This window comes from Ixodes scapularis, unplaced genomic scaffold (genome assembly GCF_016920785.2).
Source record: "Ixodes scapularis isolate PalLabHiFi unplaced genomic scaffold, ASM1692078v2 PGA_scaffold2__306_contigs__length_199485367, whole genome shotgun sequence".
Classification (NCBI taxonomy): domain Eukaryota; kingdom Metazoa; phylum Arthropoda; class Arachnida; order Ixodida; family Ixodidae; genus Ixodes; species Ixodes scapularis.
The window spans coordinates 140853377-140874190 of NW_024609857.1; the positions used below are offsets into that span (position 1 = coordinate 140853377).

General features: G+C 47.9%; 2 protein-coding genes across 3 annotated transcripts; one reads left to right on the forward strand and one right to left on the reverse strand.

Annotated features, from left to right (window-relative positions):
- Positions 1–615: 615 nt before the first annotated feature.
- On the forward strand, positions 616–1146 carry LOC115313607 (the record flags this gene model as incomplete). Its single annotated transcript, XM_029972628.2, has 1 exon — positions 616–1146. A coding segment is annotated over one exon (531 nt), but the record flags the coding sequence as incomplete, so codon positions are not given.
- Positions 1147–4743: 3597 nt separating this feature from the next.
- LOC121836815 lies at positions 4744–12643 on the reverse strand. 2 transcript variants are annotated; one of them, XR_006078009.1, is made up of 3 exons: positions 10506–10645; positions 6921–7127; positions 4744–4910 (listed from the first exon to the last, which is right to left on the reverse strand). XR_006078009.1 is itself a non-coding variant. In XM_042292043.1 (3 exons), exons 1-3 carry the CDS (start codon positions 12378–12380, stop codon positions 4754–4756), a joined length of 375 nt encoding a protein of 124 aa, XP_042147977.1. In that variant the 5' UTR covers positions 12381–12643; the 3' UTR covers positions 4744–4753. The 2 variants fall into 2 exon arrangements, 1 of the variants encoding a protein (XP_042147977.1); XM_042292043.1 differs by lacking the exon at positions 10506–10645 and adding an exon at positions 12370–12643.
- Positions 12644–20814: the final 8171 nt, after the last annotated feature.

The window sequence follows — 20814 nt, forward strand, 5'->3', positions numbered from 1 at the left end:
AGGGAAGGACGACAGAGTCAGCGCTCTTACTCCAGAAAGAAATACTTCTAAATAAGATTCAAAACAAGCTTTTAACACTAGGTATTTTTATTGATTTTAGTAAGGCGTTTGACTGCCCCAATCATAAAATACTCCTTGAAAAATTAAAGTGTTATGGAATACGTGGTTCAGCACTCTCACTCTTGAATTTCTACCTTTCCAATCGCCAGCAGTGTGTCAGCATCGACGGGCGATCTTCTTCCCTCAAAGCCGTAACCTGCGGCGCGCCTCAGGGTAGCATACTGAGCCCTCTGCTCTTTAAAATTTTTATAAACGACGTGGTAAAGGTTAGTACTCTTGCGCAAATTGTAATTTATGCCGACGACACCAGCCTTTTTGTTTCGGGCGTAGACGCAGAGAGCTTAATTATTAAGGGGAACGATATTCTCGCGCAATTTGGCAGATGGTCTGAGGTAAATTGCCTTAAAACTAATGTAAACAAAACCAATGCACTCATATTTCGGTCATTGAGTAAGCACGTCTCTTTCACTAAATCCCTCACCTTAAGTAGTGCAATAATCGACATAGTTAAACACCACAAAATGCTCTGAACAACGGTCGTGGGATTACCATATTGATAATTTGTTCAGCAGGTTGTGCAGAGTCATTGGCGTTGTTAGAAAATGCCGCTCAATATTGTCTGTTAACATTAAACTCATGATTTATCACGCCCTTTTCCGGTCTCATATAAATTATTGTCACCTCGTGTGGGGCACAACAAGTTCGAATTTAAACAAAATACTTTTACGTAAAAAAAGGATACTGCGTATCATCGCTGATGTACGCTACCTATATCACACTAAACCGCTGTTAGAAAAATTCAGCATTATTGCCATTACAAACCTGCACGTGTACCGTCTTTTGTGTGCTTTCTTTTTCGGAACAAATGAATTCATTGAATTTCTTTGGCGCACCTCGGATTTGAATAAAAAAGAAATCTCGATCAGTATGCGCTGCTCTGAGATATGGTATGTTCCTCATTTCCGCACGAATCATGCTTTACAATCCCTTCGCCATATGTTACCTTCTCTACTGAACACGTACCACCTAGAAAACATAGATATATGCTCTCTGACTAGAGCTGAATTGTATATGTGTTTTATCTAACGCGGATGTCTCTGTATGACATTTTTCTTTTTCGTTTTCTTTTTTTTTTCTCGCTTTCACATAAGATGCTTGCTCCCGAACGTTTCTGCCGTATCACTTGCTTACTTTGTTTATTGATACTGAAGGACATGCCTATTTGGTAAAAGAAAAATCTACATGTTGTATAACGAGGCTTTTCGATGTATTCCACTTTTCTGCCAGATTGCTATGCTTGTTTTGCTTTAGGCCCCCACGCTCAGACAAGTTACCATATGGTAGCTTCTTGTCTGGAGGCCCGCCAGAGTAAATTTCTGGAAATAAAGATTTCATTTCATTTCATTTCATTACATTGACCCAGACATCACGATGCCAGCTTCGAGAGCAACTCAAGTGCAACGCAACAGTCGCAGAAATACGATGTCTGGGAACGTCAGACACTCTGCGTATAATACTTGGTTCTCCCGTGCTACCAATTCATGTACTTGTCGGGTGCGTAAGACACAAAGTAGATGCCTTTCTACACAGGCACGCGCAGTGCAAAAAATGTGGAAAGCTAGGTCATGTCCTTGCTGATATCAAGCGCAAAGAGGCCTGCACCCGATGCTCTGGGGATCACACACTAGGCAAATTCAGCCCGAGAACCCCACTTCTCATTAACTGCGGAGGGGAACATAAGACTTTCTTTGCAAAATTCCCAAAACAAAAGCTTTGCAGTACCCAAGCTAGCGCGTTCGAGGTTTGAAAATGTAAAAACCGCAGCTATGCGCCACTCTGATTGACTGCCTCAAAACTACCCACAAAAAGTGCCACATCAGCGTGAGAACCTTGCTACTGCAGCAATAACGAACAACAAACAAAGAGAGCCCCCAAAAGCAGAACTTACGAAAGATAACTACTGCAAAAAGAGAGAACCTCTGAAACCGAAACCAGATGAAACAGTCGACAATATGAAATCCAAACACCGCTCGGTGCCATCGCTCCTAGCGGCTGGTGAAAACGCGTCACCTGAGACAAGCAAGTATAACTACGTACATGCCCTGAAGGTAGCACACAAAACAAATTACAAACCCACATACGGAACCTTTCCCCACTAAGCCCGAAGGAAGGCCTCAAAGCCAAGAGCGAAATGAAACTTCAAAGCCAGACGATTCAGCTGCACCTAATTTGAAAGTGATATCTAGAACAGTAATCAAGGCTATCACAAACGTCCTTAGTCAACATGATTGTAAACCTGAGACTGGGGCAGAAAAGAGAACACAGCAGAAGGTAGAAAAAAAGGAAGCAACGTCTCAATTTTTACAATCATGTTCAAGGTTTACAATCACGTTTAACTTACACAAGCTCGCCTGCACTCTGACTATTTTTTCTTAGTCAGTTCACTTCGCCAGTAATGCAAGGCATCGTATAAATCAGGGGTCTCAAACACGCGGCCCGCGGGCCGCATGCGGCCCGCGACTCGCAGGGAGGAGGCCCGCTGGCCCAAGCGGCTACGAGTACCGTATCCCATGTCTCGAGCGCTAGAAATGGCGAGCGCCATAGTGATCTTATCGCGTCGCTTACTTTTCGCTCCAAAAGTAACTCTGCTCTTTTAAAGTATTCACATAGTTTATACTTATCTATATTCATTTGCATTTATAGATATAAATTTTGCTTTCCGACCTTTTTGTAATGTGCCACAATTCCGCTACTAGGTTGCAAGCGCAAGCTATTCGTTGAATAATGTATCTAAGCTGCAAAGCCACGAGCTCAGTAATATTGCCTTCAAAAATATATCACCATTAAAACAGCAGTATTCGTTCGAGTGTTGTCGTTAAAATCATCAGGATAGCAACAACGGTCGTATTAACTGATTTTTGTTTTTTAGCGACATGTTGAGCTTGGTAATTCCTGGGTGAATTATTCAGCTGGAACGGTAATGTATGTGTTCTATTAAAATGCTATATTTTTTTCCATTAAATATGTTAAAAATGCCAGCAAGTTTGGCGGGGCGGTGTCATTTTAATCCTTATCGCATCAGGTCTTATAAACAAGTCAAATCTAAAGATATCACTGGCAAGGCTGTGAGTTTACAAAAACCATAAAGTACGAAGTCTCTCTTTCCCCTCCCCCCCCTCTCCCCACCTTACGTTGGCCCTCGACATCTCGATGTGGGATATCTGGCCCCCACACTCAAATAAGTTTGAGACCACTGGTATAAATACTTAACTTCGTATTTCCCACACTCTTAGATTTATTTTAATCAGCAACTGTTTCCGTTTTGCAGCGGAATGCGCGAGGCCTTCAGTCAAAAACATCAGACCTTCGTGAATACCTTAGAAATAATTCTTGTCCCGTAAAAGCTATATCGGAACGTGGCGTTCGAGACCGCTTCAGGATCTCAAGATACCAAATGTTTTACTCAAAAAAGCACACTGGAAACAGCAAAACTTTACTAGCCACCAGAAATGATTAAACTTACGTTGAAGAGGATATTTGCCCGCGTGACGAAAACGAATATGTATCTGCAACTGTCAGTATGCCCCTAAATTTCGCTAATCCTTCAATTTGCGAAATTCACAAAAAGATTAAGGGCTCGCAAAATTAAAGGGTTCTACAGCATTGGGACAGCCAGTCAGCATGCCCATGTGCAGGGCACACCAACACTCGCATACAGCAGTTCTCACACGGACCCCCAAGGGTCCTCGAGAGCATTCGGGGGGGGGGGGGGAGTCGTCTTCTTTGCATTAGTGCATGTCAAATCAAGGACACGAAACAGGGTGTCCGATGTCGGTACACTATTGTCTAGCATATATCGCCTTTTACACTGATTGCAAGCTGCGAGTGCCAGTTCATACGTAGCACAATCTGAGTACCTGCAAATGCACTATGTTTTTAGGACCTTGCTTTGCATGCCTTGTTTCGTGTGTCTTTACTTGATACGTTTGGTTTACATCCTGTCTGCCCCGTTTTCACATAATAATAGTCTCGTGTCACATTGATACGTTCCTGAAAGGCCTACAAGTTTGGTTAGGCTGTCACTGACGTACTAAAGTCTGCAAACCGCTGCTATTAAAAAAAGGTACGATTTGACGAGTGGCTTTATATTCAGGTACTGAATGGAGAAAAAGTACAGTGCGCTGCATTATGAAAGACCCGCTGGCAGCGCGTGGCCAAGGCAATGGCTGGCGGGGCGCTGCGAGTGCTCTGGGCAATTCCATTCTGCTTCGAGGGGAGGACGCTCACTCGAGCCTCGGCTAAAGCGCAACGCGCTTATCAGTTTGTGCTGAGCCCCGAGTGAGCGTCCTCTCCTTGAAGCAGAATGGAATTGCCCGCATCGCCCGCAGCGCCCCCGCCAGCCACCGCCTCGGTCACGCGCTCCCAGTGGGTCCGTCATATTGCAGCACACTGTGCATGAATAGTGCAAAATAAACAGCAATGCGTTGTAAGCTGTGGGAAGTACTGAATGTAGAATAAGTACATGAGCAGTGCAAAATTAATAGAAATGCTTTGTAAGCTGTGGGAAAACCAGCATCAGTGCTTGAAGTTGAAGTATATTTGTTTCAATTTGTCGAAATGATTTGTTGTCTGTGCGCATAAAGTAGTATGCTTGCAAAAACTTTAAAGAAACAATGTGGTGTTTACAACATTTTTATTCTGCATCCAGAAACCCGGTATAGGTATAGGTTTTCGACGGGAATTCATCGTGGATTCTTTTAACCGCGCAGGCAGGCAGCACACGTCGATTGCAGCGTCCCAGCCTTCGCCACATCCATCGCACAAATTGCTGGTAGGCCGGAAAACGAAGCCTGAAAAATTTATAAGGACAAAGCTGGTAACTTACTACTGATACAAATGTTTGAGGTGCCGGCCAAGACAGATTACAGATCTCGATGATACTATACTCAGTTTCAAGTTGTGCGCAGTGGAGGCACAGTTTTGCACAGTGTTTTGTTTACACAAGCACTTGCGCGCAGAGGGTGTGTTCGGAAGCCACGCGCTCGTGCCTGTACCTGCACTGCACACAAGTTGGGACTTCGAGTATAGCGCAGGTTTATGGAATTGAGGTGCATGTGACAAATGAAAATGCATCAAGATTTGCATTGGAGCATTTAAATAAGTGAAATATAGGACTACAGAGATGTGGTGTTTTCAAAAGCTGGACGGTGGAATAAGGTGCAATGAATGCCTGAAAATGTTACTTGTGCACTTAGGAGACTTGACCGCATGTAATAAAAGTGAAAGCCGTTTACAACTCCCTGTAACGCCGAATTGGAGCGCAGCTCTTGAGGAGGAGGAGTGAAGGGTACTGAGGGGAGGGTAGACCCCTCCTCCTTCTCCTCCTCCTCCCCTCATTCTTTAATATGCTCCGGGGGTCACGTGACCTCGGGAAGGGGGAGTCACGTGACTTCGGGGAGGGGGAGTCACGCGACCTCGGGGAGGCGTGATCTAGGGGTCACGTGACCTGGGGTGGCCTTGGGGGTCACGTGACCTTAAGGTGACCTTGGGAGGGGTCACGTGTCCCCTCCAGGTCACGTGACCTTGGGGTGACCTTGGAGGGGTTACGTGACCTGGGGGTCACGTGACCTTGGGGTCACGTGACCTTCAGGGGGACACGTGGGGGTCACCTTGGGGGTCGCGTGACCTTGAGGTGACCTGGAGGGGTCACGTGACCCGGAGGGGTCACGTGACCTTGGGGGTCCCGTGACCTTGAGATGACCTTGGTTACGCCGACGGCGACGGCGACGCCGACGCCGCTCAAGCCGGAAACGGGCGCCTAAGAACTGCGCTCTAAAAAAACAGGATCATGTGTCGAGCTTGAATGTTTTGTTTTACCGACTGTTTGTACTTTGTGATTTCTGGCTGAACAATATAAGCGGGTGATAGGGCCACTTCATGCAGACCAGAGCACACCTGCCTTTTGTCCTATTACACGAGACCTTGTGTTCAAATAAACTGGGGAACTTCAGAGAGTTGTGATGCAGTCTCCTAAACGTAATGTTGTGTTATTCCATGGGAATATTTGCATGTTGACATGCGTGTGTGCCACCCAAAATGTTTTGTCAGCCCCAGACTGTCGCATGTTTATAAACTTTTGCATGATAAAAATAAGGCATACCTTTTCTTTTTTTCACAAAGGGAAAAAAAATTGGACTGTTTAATCAACTTTGCCGTTTTTCTTTCTTTTTGTATGACTGAAATTGATGTTACAGGCACGAATGTGCTGTCTTCGACAACGCTTTGCCTTCACGAGCGCGTGCTTAGCAGGCCCAAAGTGTTGCGCTCGCTATTGTTGCTTCCTTTTCGCTTGGAATTAGTATGAAGCGAGGCCTGGAAGTATAAGCTGGACTAAGGAGAGGCTCCGTAACCACTGAGTACTCAAGCTTCTTTACTTAGCCAGCACATTTCGAAGGACCCCTGAGTGGTCTGCACAGAGTTGGCTACAAGCATTTCATTCCACTCCAGTGAGCATCCTAACTAGTTAGAGCTTCACACAGCAGGGCAGAGCTCCTCGGCATGGTCATTGCATGCATATTTGCGGACGAGAGTGGAGTCGGTACTGTGCGCAAAAGACTTGCCGTATGCATCACACTGGCGTTTTATTGCATTCTAGTCGAACTTATAAAATCAGTGAATAAAATTTTAGGAGGTTTCCCAGAGATAACTTTCTCTTGGTTAAAAGGGAAAACCTGCGGTGGCGTATGCAGTACGTGCTAGCGGGGTCGCGTTCTGCAATCCCTGTAACGCCTGAGCTCAGGAAGCATGGCTATCAAATGGGCAACAGTTCTCTACAAGGAAATTTCAAACGAGCTACGCACTTCTGTTCTCGCGGCGCCGGGTGACGACCTGCCTCCTGCGGAGCCCAGAACGTGACTTCGAGCACGCCGGGCTGGAGGCAGATCGGTGCGACGTTGGCGTGTTCCGTAATGCACCCTCCTGGGCGAGTCGCGACCGCGGGGGGACACTCTCTGCAGCAGACGCACTCTTTAGGCGTCGGCATGATGCCGCACCTCTTGCACGAGCACCTGAGATCAGAATAAGCCAGTGTCAGACGAAAGCTACCTGCAGACAGCATACGACATGAGACTTGCGATTATTCCCATGCCGTCGTGGTCAGCCGCCACGAATCTGGGTCTGGAGTACGACTGGGGCTTTGGTCGAGCACCGCTCGCGCGTCCTTTTCACTCGGACACTTGGACGGCGTCCCCGCGTAGGGAACGAGCCCCAGTGGCTCGTTGTACTACAGCATGTGGAGCTCGACATCGTTGAGCTCGCCTTTCCAGCAGCCGGTGGTCATGTTGATCGCGTGTCGCAAGCATGTGGTGACGCGGTCCCGTGGTCGTGAGCGGATGAGTTCTCGCCGCTCACTGATGGCGTTAGAGAGAGGACTTCACCGAAACCCCGCGCCTACCCCATCGACGTCACTGCGCACGTGACCCGGAAGACGATGTACGAGTTGAGAGGCGGCAAAAACCTGGATCTTTTTCATTTTTAGAGCGCAGCTCTTAGGCGCCCTGTTCGGGCTTGAGCGGCGTCGGCGTCGGCGTCGGCGTCGCCGTCGGCGTAACCGCGCGGTGCATTATGGGTAAATTTTCCCCGAGGTCCTCCCGAAGGGCCTCGGGTTCCTTCGGGAGGACCTCGGAGGACCTCGGGAGAACCTCGGGTGCCTTCGGGAGGACCTCGGGAGGACCTCGGGTTCCTTCGGGAGGACTTCGGGAGAACCTCGGGAGGACCTCGGGTACCTTCGGTGACCTCGGGGAGGGGGGATCCCCAAGATCACGTGACTCCTCCCCAAGGTCACGTGACCCCCCCCCTCGAGGTCACATACGTGACCCCCCCCCCCCCCCCGAGGTTACGTGACCCCTCCCCCCTGAGAACACGTGACCCTCAGTACCCTTCCCTCCTCCTCCTTAAGAGCTGTGCTCTAATTCGGCGTTACAGGGAGTTGTAAACAGCTTTCATTTTTTAAAATAAAAACTAGGGTATTCAGGCAAAACCTGTTTTCTGTAGTTCACTTCAGAAGTGTCAGGAATCAACTTCCACAATTATTTAAGCAAAGCCCTGAAATAGTTGCACAGCTCCTTTAAATGCAGGCACGAAGTTGCAGTCCCGGAGATCTCCCTTGGTTTCCAAGTCTGACGTGATGCCGGGCTGAACCAAGGGCGATGAGCTGTGACCGTCTCGAACCTCGTTGAGTCGTCCCGGGCTCGTTGTTACCTCCTCCAGGCTCCTTGCTCGAAATTGAGTTGTGAGCTCGTGGCTCACTGGGATGGGTGTCCTGGAGGCTTCCACCTTTGTGGGAGCCGGGGGTAAAAGACGAGGCAGAGGGCACGTGACAGGCGGTCGGCGGAGAAGTCACGAGCTGGGGCGAGACAGTGCGAGCGGAGCGAGGCTGGTAGCTGGACAAGGAACGTCGAAGCCAGGCTGCCTAGCCTGGCCCATAACGAACCCCGGAGCGGTCCACCAGCGAGGTCTGGAGCAAGACCGGTGGAAACGGCGAGCCCGGGTCATATGACCTGGGCTATGACGATCCCGGAGTGGTTCCGCAGCGAGACTCGGGCATTGATAGCCCGGGTCAGCCAGCCTACGCAGCGCTGGCGTGGGAAAGGCGATCCGCAGGCCTGGACACGGACCCCGACTGTGAGCTCTGATCGACGGGCGACAACAAGGGTCGACGGGCCCGGACTACCGGCTCTCGACGACCGGCAACCGAGAGGTACAGTAAACCCATTCGCTGTCTTCTCGTTCCAGTGTGTAACTCCCTGGGTGACTCGCGGAGCGCATACCGATCGGGCGGCGATGATTTGTAGAGGGATCTCCGTAAAGAAACCCACACCTTTCGGCCTCGAGGACTGCTTCCTCTTTCTGAAGTGGCGCTCGTCGCGCCTTCCTTGACACTCTTTCCAGGAAGCGTCGCTACCAGATCGTACCACGCTGATCCTGCTCTGCCTCTTTCTCTTGGGTCTCGCGGTCGCTTGCTGATGACGGCATCCTTGTTCTTGGTCTCATATCCACCATGCCGCGAACACGACGATATCCTCGGGTGCACTTCCGTCGAGTCTGCTTTGTCCCGCCCGGGCCCCTTCGTACCCCCGGCAGGTTTCTTGCTCGCGCAGCCGCCGCCGGTTGCAGGTCCCTTGGGATGGACAACTTGGGGTCTCCCATCCTACAACCTCGATGACGACTCGTTGCCGGACGCGCAAATGTCGATGTTCTCTTTGCACCTGTACTCCGTGAATGGCCTTGAGGCCGGGTTCCGCAGCCGCACCAGGCAGGACTGGTTGATCTCGTCGAAGGAAATCCCAATCACAACCCTCCCGGTGGGCCGCTTGGACTCCTGCGACGGATCCGTTGGCTTGGTCACAAAAACGCACGGCTGCCGATCAGAGAGGTCAGAATCCTGGTATGATTGCAGAACCTCTATTTCTCGCATCTCGGCGGCGCTCTCCGCGTGCTGGCAGGACTTCCCCGGCATTGTCTCCGTCTTGGTGTCGCCTTCGTCTGGCCGCAGGGCGTCGATGGACGCCCGAAGAGACTTCACTTCTTTGTCCTCAGAAAAGCAACCGCCGGGAGCCTGAACAGCCTCCTTAGCTTTTCCGTGATCCTGATCACTGTCAGCCTCCTGCAGCTGAGGCATTGTACAGGTATTGTACGGAACGTCGTCGGTCTTGTCTGGGACAGCGTCGGTCGCGTCGGAAGAAGCACGCTGGTTTCTGGTCACCTCGGTGTCCCCAGCTTCTGTTTTCTTCTTTTCTTGGTACACCACTCCTTTCGCTGCCTCTACGTCGCTCTCACCGTCCCGCCGCTCGCGCTACGCATCGGTCTTGCAAAGGACGGCGACGACCGTGTCGGGAGAAGACGCTGGTTTCTGGTGAACTCTGTGTCCCCAGCTTCCACTTTCTCCTTTTCCTGACACGCCTTCTCTGTCACTCCTTCAACGCTAGTTTTCGCCCGTCGAAGAGACTCCAACTACAGCTTTTTCTTCGCGAGATCTAGCCCTTGTTGCTCGATCTCGTAGTCCAGCCGCTTTATTTCACGCTTCCACACGCGTTTCTCGAGCTCCCACTAGTGGGCCTCGCGTTCCATCTTGCCTCTAACCCATTGCAAAGAATTTGTGAGCTCATCATCACCGATTTTCGTGACCTGAATGAGTTTTTATATTATGCGGTTTTCTTGTTGCTTGCCCCACATCGATCCCTAAATTTATACAGAACTGTACCAGCTCGTGCACGCGGAATGCCTCCAGAGTCATGATCTAGCCCTGTGTTGGCTCTCTTTCCCACAAGATGCTCGTGTCAAAACGGTCGCACAGTCCTTCTGAGAACGACTATATTCAACCCCCACTAGAAAAACTAAGAGCAAATGGGTCTGGCAGATGAAGACAGAAAAGGCCGGGCACTCACCCCCCCAAAATGTCATGATCCGGCGTAGTGATCCCACCTCTGCCACCAGTTGTCGTGACCGAGCGGTTGTCCAGGACTTTGAGTACGGCAGAGAGCCGAGTCAAAGCAGGACTTCATCAGGAAGCAGATATCAGGAAGGTCCAGGGTGCAGGAGAGTGTCTCGCAACACTCTGTTTATTTACATGTTGACAGGTTTAACGTGAGACCACATTCTAGAAGCCGCCTGCTGCTCCTTTTATAGCGTCGAATTTCCCCATATTCCCTGCAGGGAAATTCCATTGTCAATACCTCGACCAAAAAGGTGCAGCCATTGTTCCTAACGTTAGGCATGCCCCTCCCCTCTACCTCACACACCGCCACTCGCGTTACGCGCGCACAACGATGGGCCAGACGTCCTTGGTCACGGTGTCGCCGGTCAATCTCTGGCGGTCAACGGCGCCACCGAAGTCTAAGCTTAAGAATGAAGTCTGGATGGAACACAATAGATAATTTTTCCTGAGTGCAGGCGTCTCGGCTTCTGAGCTGTAGGGAGCACCTCCTAAACCCAGGAGCGTCCCGGTGCTGTCGGGGCGCCGTGCATCGCGACTAGACATAAGCAGCAAGAGAGGTGCCGGTTGGTAACGACGTCTCGTGTTGACACAGGCGTCGCCCAACTTCGAACTGAAGAATGACTCAAGGTAATCCTTCGTTGAATGCCACGTCATCGTATTGCACGCTTATTGTACGAGGGCACGTTTGGACCCCATGGCACCTCACGCTTTGCTTCCGGGCAAAGCTCACCGGAATTACCTGGCGACGACGCTCAAGGCCGTGCACCTGAGGTGGTTGGACTGAACGGGCGAAAATTGTCTTCCGGGGCCTTTTACAATGCCCCTTACTGTCAGGTTTGTGGCTCCTATCCCGACGCCAGACACAAATACTGCTCTTGTCCTCGCGCCCAAGAACCTTCCTGCTTTTTCCTTCCACATCTCCTACTTCCCCATATTCCATTTACCTGTTTCAGCTCGGCCTCTCCCCCCTCACACCTCCACCCTATCCTATGGCCTCGCCTCGCGCAGCACATCTCCCATGTGCGGACCTTTAGATTTCGACAACACTCCCCCAAGCTCTGACCTGGCTCGCCAAGGCCTCACTTTCTTTTAACCACCGCGCGGAAATGGGTCCGTGTTTTTATTGTTCCAACGTCTTACAGTTACTATGGATGGCTTGAATAAAGGCTTTTAGAGCGCGGCTCTTAGGCGCCCATTTCCGTGTTTCGAGGCATCGCAGTCGCCGTCGGCGTAATCGCTCCGCTAAATTTAGGGGATTAAGTTTCCCCACTAAATTTTGCGGACTAAGTATCCCCGCTTCATTTAGCGGGGAAATTGGCGTCACATGACTTCGTGCCGCGTCACCCATGAACACATTCGCTGGTGGAGGAGAGGAGGAGGATCAGGAGGACGGAAAGGAGGAGAAGGAGGGGAGGAAGATGAGGAGGAAAAAGGGGAGGAGGAGGAGGGGCATACCCTCCCCTCTTCCTCCTCAAAAGCTGAGCTCTTATTTCGCATTACAGAGATTTTTAAACGTCCTTCATTTTTCTTAATCTCTTTCTCTTTGTTGCGGTGTAATTAAAAAGAAAAACAAAAAAAAAAACGGCCGGAATCGCTGCTGCCTCCATGCTGATTCTCGATAAAATTCATTAGCATTTCGCGCTGCGGTTATATTCAACAAATCGTGGTGAATGCAGGCTCTCAGAACTTTTCCGTCGGGTGAGCATTCCCGAAACCCCTGTTCTTCCTGATGCAGGCATATCACCTAGCGTGTGCATGAAGGACGTCTGCGTGATGCGCGGAACACGACAGAGTCATTTCGTTGTCGCGCTTACCTCTTGTGCATACATGTGCATACAGGGGCGACGACACCGTGCGCTTGCGGCCCGGTGACATGGTAAGACGACTGCGAGTTAAGAACGGCGTGGCAGGCCGAAGAATGGGACTAGAGTCCATGTGCGCCCACATGTGGCCAAAAGCCGATGGCAGGAGCTTCCAGGGCGTCCAGAGCGGGCACCCTCACGCGGGCCGTGTGACGTAACACCTAGCAACCGAGGTGCAGTGGGGGACAGCGAGGCCAGGGCGTACTTGGGCCGGCGGCGGAGCGCCGCCATCTGTACGGCTGGGGCGTTAATATTTTGTGATAAGCCACCCGCAGACTCGCCGCGAAGCGGCGTGAAGGGGGGGGGGGGGAAGGGGGGGGGCGAGGGGGTGTTGGCACGCGCCCCACTGATAGGCCCGCCGCCCCCCACTGCCCGGGTCTGAAATTGGCGAGGGGCGAAGCGCCGGCGATCTTCGGTTGCTAGGGCTGTGGGGTGCCATCCGATGGCAACGTTGCGAACTCTATAAACGTGTGCTTCAACCACGTCCAAGGTCAGCGCATGTACCAGGGCACTAATGCAAACGCATTAATAAAAGCGAGCGGTTTCTTTCAGTCTCTCTTTCGCAAAACTTGATGACGTAGTCTGGAAGTCGCAGTGGTGGCGTAGTCACCCAGTGACTTTATTTAGATGCGGCTCATAGACTGGACCCGAGAATTGCGTGGCCATCAATTTAGGCTCGCGGTAATCAATAGCTCGACAATCATTTGGGTAGAGGCTCGTGTCCAATGGCGGCAATGACGACAATAGCCGAACCTTAACAATGCCCGGTACTCAGAGCTTGTCCTTCGCTTCGCCAACACCAGCGCCTGGCTATGGCAAACATTGGCGGCATATAATCGGCTACAGATCACGTGGCCGCTTGTTCTGGATGTAAAGTGAGGGGTGAACGTCGCTTATTTTTTTTTCTCGTTTTTTGTGCCACTACCATTGACCAGGAGAAAATCTAACGGGTGTTTAATAGGCTATAAATGTCTCGTATTCATTCATTCTAAGTGGTAATTACGCAAAATAAAAAAAAAATAAAAATCGTTGCACCGTCACTTTAAAGTGCATCCACAGTGGCATTGGAGTCGTACCTCCGAAGCGGATCCGCTCGTCTTTATCATTAAACGCGCGTCAGATTGAATTGGACCTTCAAGTATAAACCGTATGTAAGTTATTGGGCGAGCGACGGGACAAGCGACGGCGACCCGGTTCATTGTTGCTCAGTCAGTCGCGCGACGAGGCAAACCGCATGAAAGCGACGGGAGCGAGCAACCAAGGCGATGAGCGAAGTTTTCTACAAATCCGAAAACCGAGCGACGCGACGAGCGGCAGTGAGAAATCTCCGTCGCTTGTCCATGGCCCTCGTCGCTGACGCCGTCGCGTGTTTGGTCGCTCGCTGAATCGTTTACAAGCGTTCGCGACCGCTTTGCGAATGCGACTCGTCCGCCAGTGTGTGAATGCGGCGTAAACGCTGCCGAATGTGGGCCTAGCAGTCGCGTGTTCAAGACATCCTTCCATAGCCTCCTACGTACTGACAAAGCCTGGCAGATCGCCACGAAAACGGCCGCCGAAATAGAAAAGGTGGAGCGGCAGACAACGGATGAGTAGAGAGCCACGTGACTGGTGCCCCGCTGCGGTGAGACGCCGAAACGCAGCATCTCGCCGCTGCCGCGAGACGCTGCGCCGAGACGCGAAGACCCGAAAGTGTGTTTCGGGTCCTCGCCGCTGCGAGAGCTGTACGCTGACGTAGAGGTTCCCCGAGAAATGGCTCTTTGACGTTTTGTGCTATTAGATCCTCCCGCTCCAAATCTGCGACCGGGCACACTATGGCTCCGTCGTCGAACTGCCAGGCTTTGTTAGTATAGTGGAGGCTTTGATCCTTCAAAGTGCCAGCACGTGCTCCAAGTTGGCTCCGGAACATGCGCCGATCTCCAAGACCCTCAGGGCGCCTTGCATCCTCGGGGTGGCATCGTGCGAGAGCGGCTCGTTCAGTTGGCCCACTATCGGGCGACGCACTCTTTTGAGCTGGCTGCTGGTCGTTGAACAAAATCATTCCAAAGGGGTAAAGTAATCTTGCAAATAGCGCGTCTTGGATCTTTCTGCTCAGCCTGATAGGAACGAGAAACAAAATTGCAAAGACCAGGCACATGTAGAATAGCAAGTTCAATGACGCGGTGATGGCTCTTTCCATTCCGTGGAGGGTTTCGTCCACGGCACTCGTGTACGAACTGCAGTTACCGGAGACTAGTTTTCATAGTTATCAAACCACGAGACAAGGGGAAAAAGGAAAGAGAAAAGAAAGAACGAAACGGCCTCTCAAAACTTTAGTTTTTACCGAATCGTGTTGTCGACGTGCTCGAAATCATCAGCTGGCAAAAGCTCAAAACTTAATCTGCATGTTCGCTTTCCTGGGTGCACGCTGCATACAAAGGCCTGGTTAAGACACCTGTGTCGAGTGCGTTAGCTACGACGGCGCCCGTTGCAACCACAGCGACTGGAGCAACCGCTCTGTTCCGCACTTGCAGACTCCTGCAACGAGCGCAGGAATTCAGACAAACGTGGCGGTCAATGTGCCTCCAGGAAGACGGGGCGCGTTGTCGCGAACCGGCGTAGCAGAAAACGAACAGAACATTTGTATAGCGGCCAGTTTTATTGATTTTTTTTTTTCAAAGACCGGACTTTTATAGGTGAAACCAGGGGAAAAAAACATAAAGTTAATTCGTCTTCAGATAATGATGACTCTACGACGGTCGACTTTACCAAGAAAACTAATCTTGCCACCCGCTTTTTTTTTCTTTTTTTTTTTTGTTTTGCAATTTCATAAGCAGGTGTAATTTCAGCAGTTAAATAGCAATGCCGAATCGTGTCACGAGCAGAAGAAAGGTTATAAGGAAGAAGATGGCGACACAAGGCTCATCAACACTTGCAAGTAGGATTGAACGTATATGTGTAAATAGGTTAAAGTTTCATAATCCCCTCTATGAGTTGACACGGACGGATACGGCTTCGACCAGCTGAAACCCACTCATTACGCTCTGCACAGCGGCAAGTCAGCTCCGTGTTACTTGCCCTTTTCGCATTCGTGCCATTACAAGAGCCCACCGACGTCGTCTGTGATACTCGCTGAAGTCTTCACGCTATCCCGCGACACGAGCGATCGCGTGAAAGAAGCCGTTCCATTGCGAAAAGGTCATAATTTCATCGAAAAGGAAACTCCATTCGTCAATTGCCCGAGGAAAAATATACTTGTAAACATTATGCTCAATTTTATGTTGTTTTATTTCCCAGGTATAATATAAACCACAAAAACCGGTCATTTCAATTTGAATCTTTGACAACTATTTATTATATAGCTTACATATTTTATATAACGATGCATCAGCCTTTCTTTGCGCATGTCTCCTGAATGTCAGTATCAAAAGCCAACTTGATACCGAAGCAAACTTTGCACACGCTTCATTCATTTTTTTTCTTCACACATGAAAGGTAGATCTAAGATTATTGCACATAATTCCCGCAGCAAGTTTTTGCACCAAGGTGTTTTCAGATAAGATCGAACAACCATGTCCGGTAACCATTTTTAATTTTTTATGAAAAAAAAATATTTTGCTGGCTCCACTCCCAGAAAAATAAAACGAATCATTGTTTTTGAAAAGAAATTGTCTTTGCGAAAAACATTTGTATGCACCCTCAGTCACCTCTGCGTTTTGAGTATCGCGCGATGTAGGCATTTCGGGCGGCTTCCTCCAAAAGCCTGTTCTGGCTACGGGTCTAGAAATATTTACTGACAAATTAGGCATAGGAACAATTCACAAAAGGTATTAACCACCGACTGTTAGGGTCGCTATTCTGAAAGACAAAATCGCAAATACGGCACATTGCGCAATAACGCTCTGCATCAAAGATTTTTTTTCTCCGTATTTTTAAAAGCTAAGGTCTTCGAAATTTGGCAGTGGGTTGCTCTGTGCATGAAATATTGGTGTTCTGGTTAGCGGGACAAATTTACAAGAATTGCTCACACAGGGGCTTTTAACTAAATATGCTTTGCTTCGAAAATCGTATAAAAAAACGGCCATCTTTAATATTCTTTAAACTCTCCGACAATAACGTTTATAGTATGTACTAACAGATTCTGTAAAAACATAATGCAATATTTGTTTGTCATATAAATTAGGCTACAAGCAATCTTATTTAATTGCAATTACTTTTTTTGCAATATATATATATATATATTTTTTTTTTCTTGCGTTGTGCGGTCTTTTGCGGCGGCGGATTTATTGGCGCTTAAAGGCAGCGCAGGTTCAAATTTGCCGCGCCCTACCTCCTATACAGACGTGTGCTCGTTACTTGAAAAATGTAATGGATTACAATTACAAATTACCAAGCCTCAAATGTAATGGATTACCGTTAAAAATTACTTTTGCTGGAACTTGTAACGAATTACTTTACTCGTTACTTTACAAATTACTTCCACGATACTTTTTCCCGTATACTCGTTCACAAAACTATAAAAAAAATTTTGATATTTTTCGGAAATATTCTGCAACACTGCTTTTCATTCCTCATTCTCCCGTATTATGGAGTGGTGCACGAAGGCGTCGGATGTCAACAGCCAGGTGTCATCTGCCCCGCGGCAAACGCCCCGCCATTTTTGCCCCGCTTTCAAAAGCCCCAGATTCAGAAGTCCATGACGCGAATCCCCCTTGTCAGGTGGCCGGGTCCGCAGCTTGAGGGCGGAGATTTCTGTTTTAAACTAAGAGACAGTAAGTGTACACGCGAGCTTGTGTAACGTAATCATTCCGTACCCAAGACTCCAGTAAGGAATAACTGCATAAAGCTGTACATGTTAACGTCTTGTGACGCTAGGAGGGGGATCAAACACAAAAAAATCGGTCACTGGCAAAACACTTAAAGTCACATATATTTTTTATGAATAATAATTGAACCAAAACTTTCGTCAACTCTGAAGCACGCGCGGATTCACAGTTTTGGCACAGTGGGTTCTGTCAAAACTGTGGACTCACCACTCATGGCGTCTTACTTATTACGTGCTGCACCAAACGCCCTTTTCCATTCTTAGGTCATTCTAAAAATGTTTGTATGCATCTAGATAAATAAAGTATATATTTTGCGGCTGAGTATACTTCTTGATAGCGGAGTGCGTCGCTGGTTATGCAGATTTATGCCATTAGCCATTTGTACCCACATCAGGTTCAGACTAACCTTATTTTGTGGTTTCTTTCACTTCAAATACCCTTCGTAGACCCTCAAGGGATTAGTTTTAAGATATGGAACAATGCTGGCTGAAGCACAAAGAGGGTAGGACGGGGGCAGTGAGGACGGGGCACTGGGTACGGGGGAAATACGGGACGGGGTAATGGAACGCGGGGTTTCCGAAACGTGGGGCTAATGACGCGCGGCTTTTGCGACAGGGATTCTGCACGCGAGGCAATCGTGCTACACCCATAATATGGTAGTCACTGTAAAAATAAAATATTGTATTTAAGAGACAGAGTGTAGGTGTACTCCGTTCACCTGTAAGCTGATAAGGCACCGAAAGCTGCAACCACACCCGCCATCCCGCTAGCTTACTGCCTCCGGATACGATCCCTGGAATTGTGCAGACAAAGCTAGCGGTGCACATGTTCAGTAGCACCGTCTACATTCGCTATGAGATTCGCAGCTAAAGAAGCGATCTACAAAAGCTCCCTTTTGACTCGTGTGTTTCGCCTGGTATTCACAAGAAAAAAAACTTGTTCTAACATTAATATGTATAGCATAATGTAGAAGGCAGGTGTCTCAGCTTACCTTGATGTGATTCCGTAGATTAGAGTTTAAATGGGCGGTAGCTTGCACCACCCAGCCTAACATTTCGTCATCCGTTCTTTTTTAAAATTTTTATAAATTTTGTTTTAACACAGCCCTCCCCTCCCCCCTTTAACGTGTTTCCAATGCTTTTTTTTTCTGTATTGTTACCCCTCCCTAGGTCTGTTCCACCAATCTTCCAATCTCCCCTTAGTCACCGCAATTCTTTCGCTATCCATTCGTCCATGTCTGCAAATCCCAGTCCCCCTCCAAATCCGTAGTCACCTCCCGCCCCCCAAGAGAGTGGGACGAAGCCCCGGGCACCTTAAAATTACATGTTCTATAGTTTGCCTTTCGCGGTTGCACATGTCGCATAGAGTTTCTATTTCCTGGAATTTAGCCCTATTGTTTTCGTTCTTAGCACATCCGTTCTAGCTTCAAACGGCAATGAGCTCCCCAATGAATTATTATACCATTGGTCCTTCTTTATTTATAGTTTTGTACCCTGTATATTGTAAAAGCTTATTTCCCCTGCATTCTCTCTTCCCACAATTTCCTCTGTTTCTATTACTCCTTTTTGTATTGATATGCTCTGATCGGCCCACCCAGTGTGTTTAGATTTCACCTTGCGGGTTCGGTTTGTCCACTTAGTGTTTAGACGTTTCATATATAGATACTCGTACACTTTCGCTGCCCACAATGTATCCTCAATTTCAGCCAGTCTTTGTTCAAATTTTATTTTACTGTTCGCGTCTCTACTCTCGAAAGATGCCGAACCCATTTCCCCCTGTACTCCCTCATTTTCTGTATTCCCTTGTGCCCCCAATGCCAATTCCCTTGTGCCTCCACTTCTTGATGTTTACTATTTTGTTGAACTTGCTCTTTTTATGCTGCTGAATGTTCTGCTCGAATTGTTCAAGTTATTGTATTATGCTCATATTTCTTTTTAAAGGACCAAGCAGTTAAAGTAATCCGTTACCAATATTTTGTAACAAAAATAAATTACAAATTACCTCCGGAAAAAAGTAGCGTGGAATTTACAAAAAATGCTTTAAAAAGTTACGGATTACAAGTAATCCGTTACTTCTAACGTATTACTTCCCAAGTCTGCTCCTACATACCCTCTTAATTTTAGTTGTAGGCTGATCTGTTTGCGGTTGTAGGCTGATCTGTTTGCAAATTCGTTCCGGTTACTTCCTTTTCGTCGCGTAGACGGAGACGCTATACGCCGGCTGTTGACAGGCACCGCGAAGCAAGTTACAGGGTGGCGCCTGTCGATCGCTCCGTCCCATGGGCATTTTTCAATCGGCTGTACAAAGATGTTTAGGAATGTTTGCTTTAAAACTACCGTCCACATCTGTGCTGTCAATTTGTCTTTTCCTGACCAGCCCGTAGCATTTTTACGCTTTTTTAATAATAATGAAATTGTGGAGAACGGGTATGTGCACGTCAATTTAGTCACATTTCTCGCTTTATAACTTCAAAGCCACACAAATATTGCATCATGTTTTTGGAGATTCAGTTAGTACATGTAATAAATGTTAATTTTAGAAAGTTTAAGTAATATTAAAGATGATATTTTTGTTGAATGATTTTCCAAATATTGAAAATTTAGTTCCTGTGTAAACAATTTTTGTAAATTTCTCCCGCTAGCCAGGACAAAAATATTTAATACAAAGATGAACTATATACAGTGAAACACACTGGCATATTTTGAAGAGCTTAGCTTTTATAGATACCGAGGAAAAAATAATCCAGAGCGTTATTGCGCAATGTGCCATATTTGCGATTTTGTTTCTCAAAATAGCGACCTTAATACCCGATAATTAATACTTTTTGTCAATTTTTCCTATACCTAATTTGTCAGTAAATATTTCTAGACTGGTAGCAAGAACAGTTTTTTGGGGGAAGCCGCCCGAAATGCCAACATCACGCGATACGCAAAACGCGCACGTGACTGGGAGGGTGCTTACAAATGTTTTTCGCAAAGACAATTTTTTTTCCAAAACAAGGATTCGTTTTATCCTTCTGGCATAGGGCCAGCAAAATATTTTTTTTCATCAAAATTAAAAATGATCATCGGACATGGTTGTTCAATATTATCTGAAAACGCCCACCAGTTTTTCTCTTAATTCCGGCTGCTGGATACGGATTCCAGACTGTATTAGCGTATTTAAAAATAAAAGAGGCCGCATGGTTGCTGTTCGGTTTTCTGCGCTTTCGGCTAATTTCAACGTGCACCTAAGTGCGAAATTAGCCGCCCTAACAATGTCATCTATATGCTGATTCTAGCTTATTTTTCTCGTTATCGTCGACTCAAGGTACTTGCAGTTCTCTACTTATCTGATGATGTTTCAAGTGATCGAATAAATATATTTTAAATATATTTGTCGGGCAAATCTCACCGCAACATTTTCTTAGTAGTTTTTTTTTTTTGCCAAACTTCATTAAGTTTTCCTTCATCTTGATAAGACTTTATTTCGGAGCAAATAACAGAACCATCTGCACATAACTGAAGGGCTACTTCAGTGTTTGTAACAAGAATAATTGATAGAAATAATAATAAGAGAATAGGCCACAGCACTGAGCCCCGTGAAACTCGCGAAG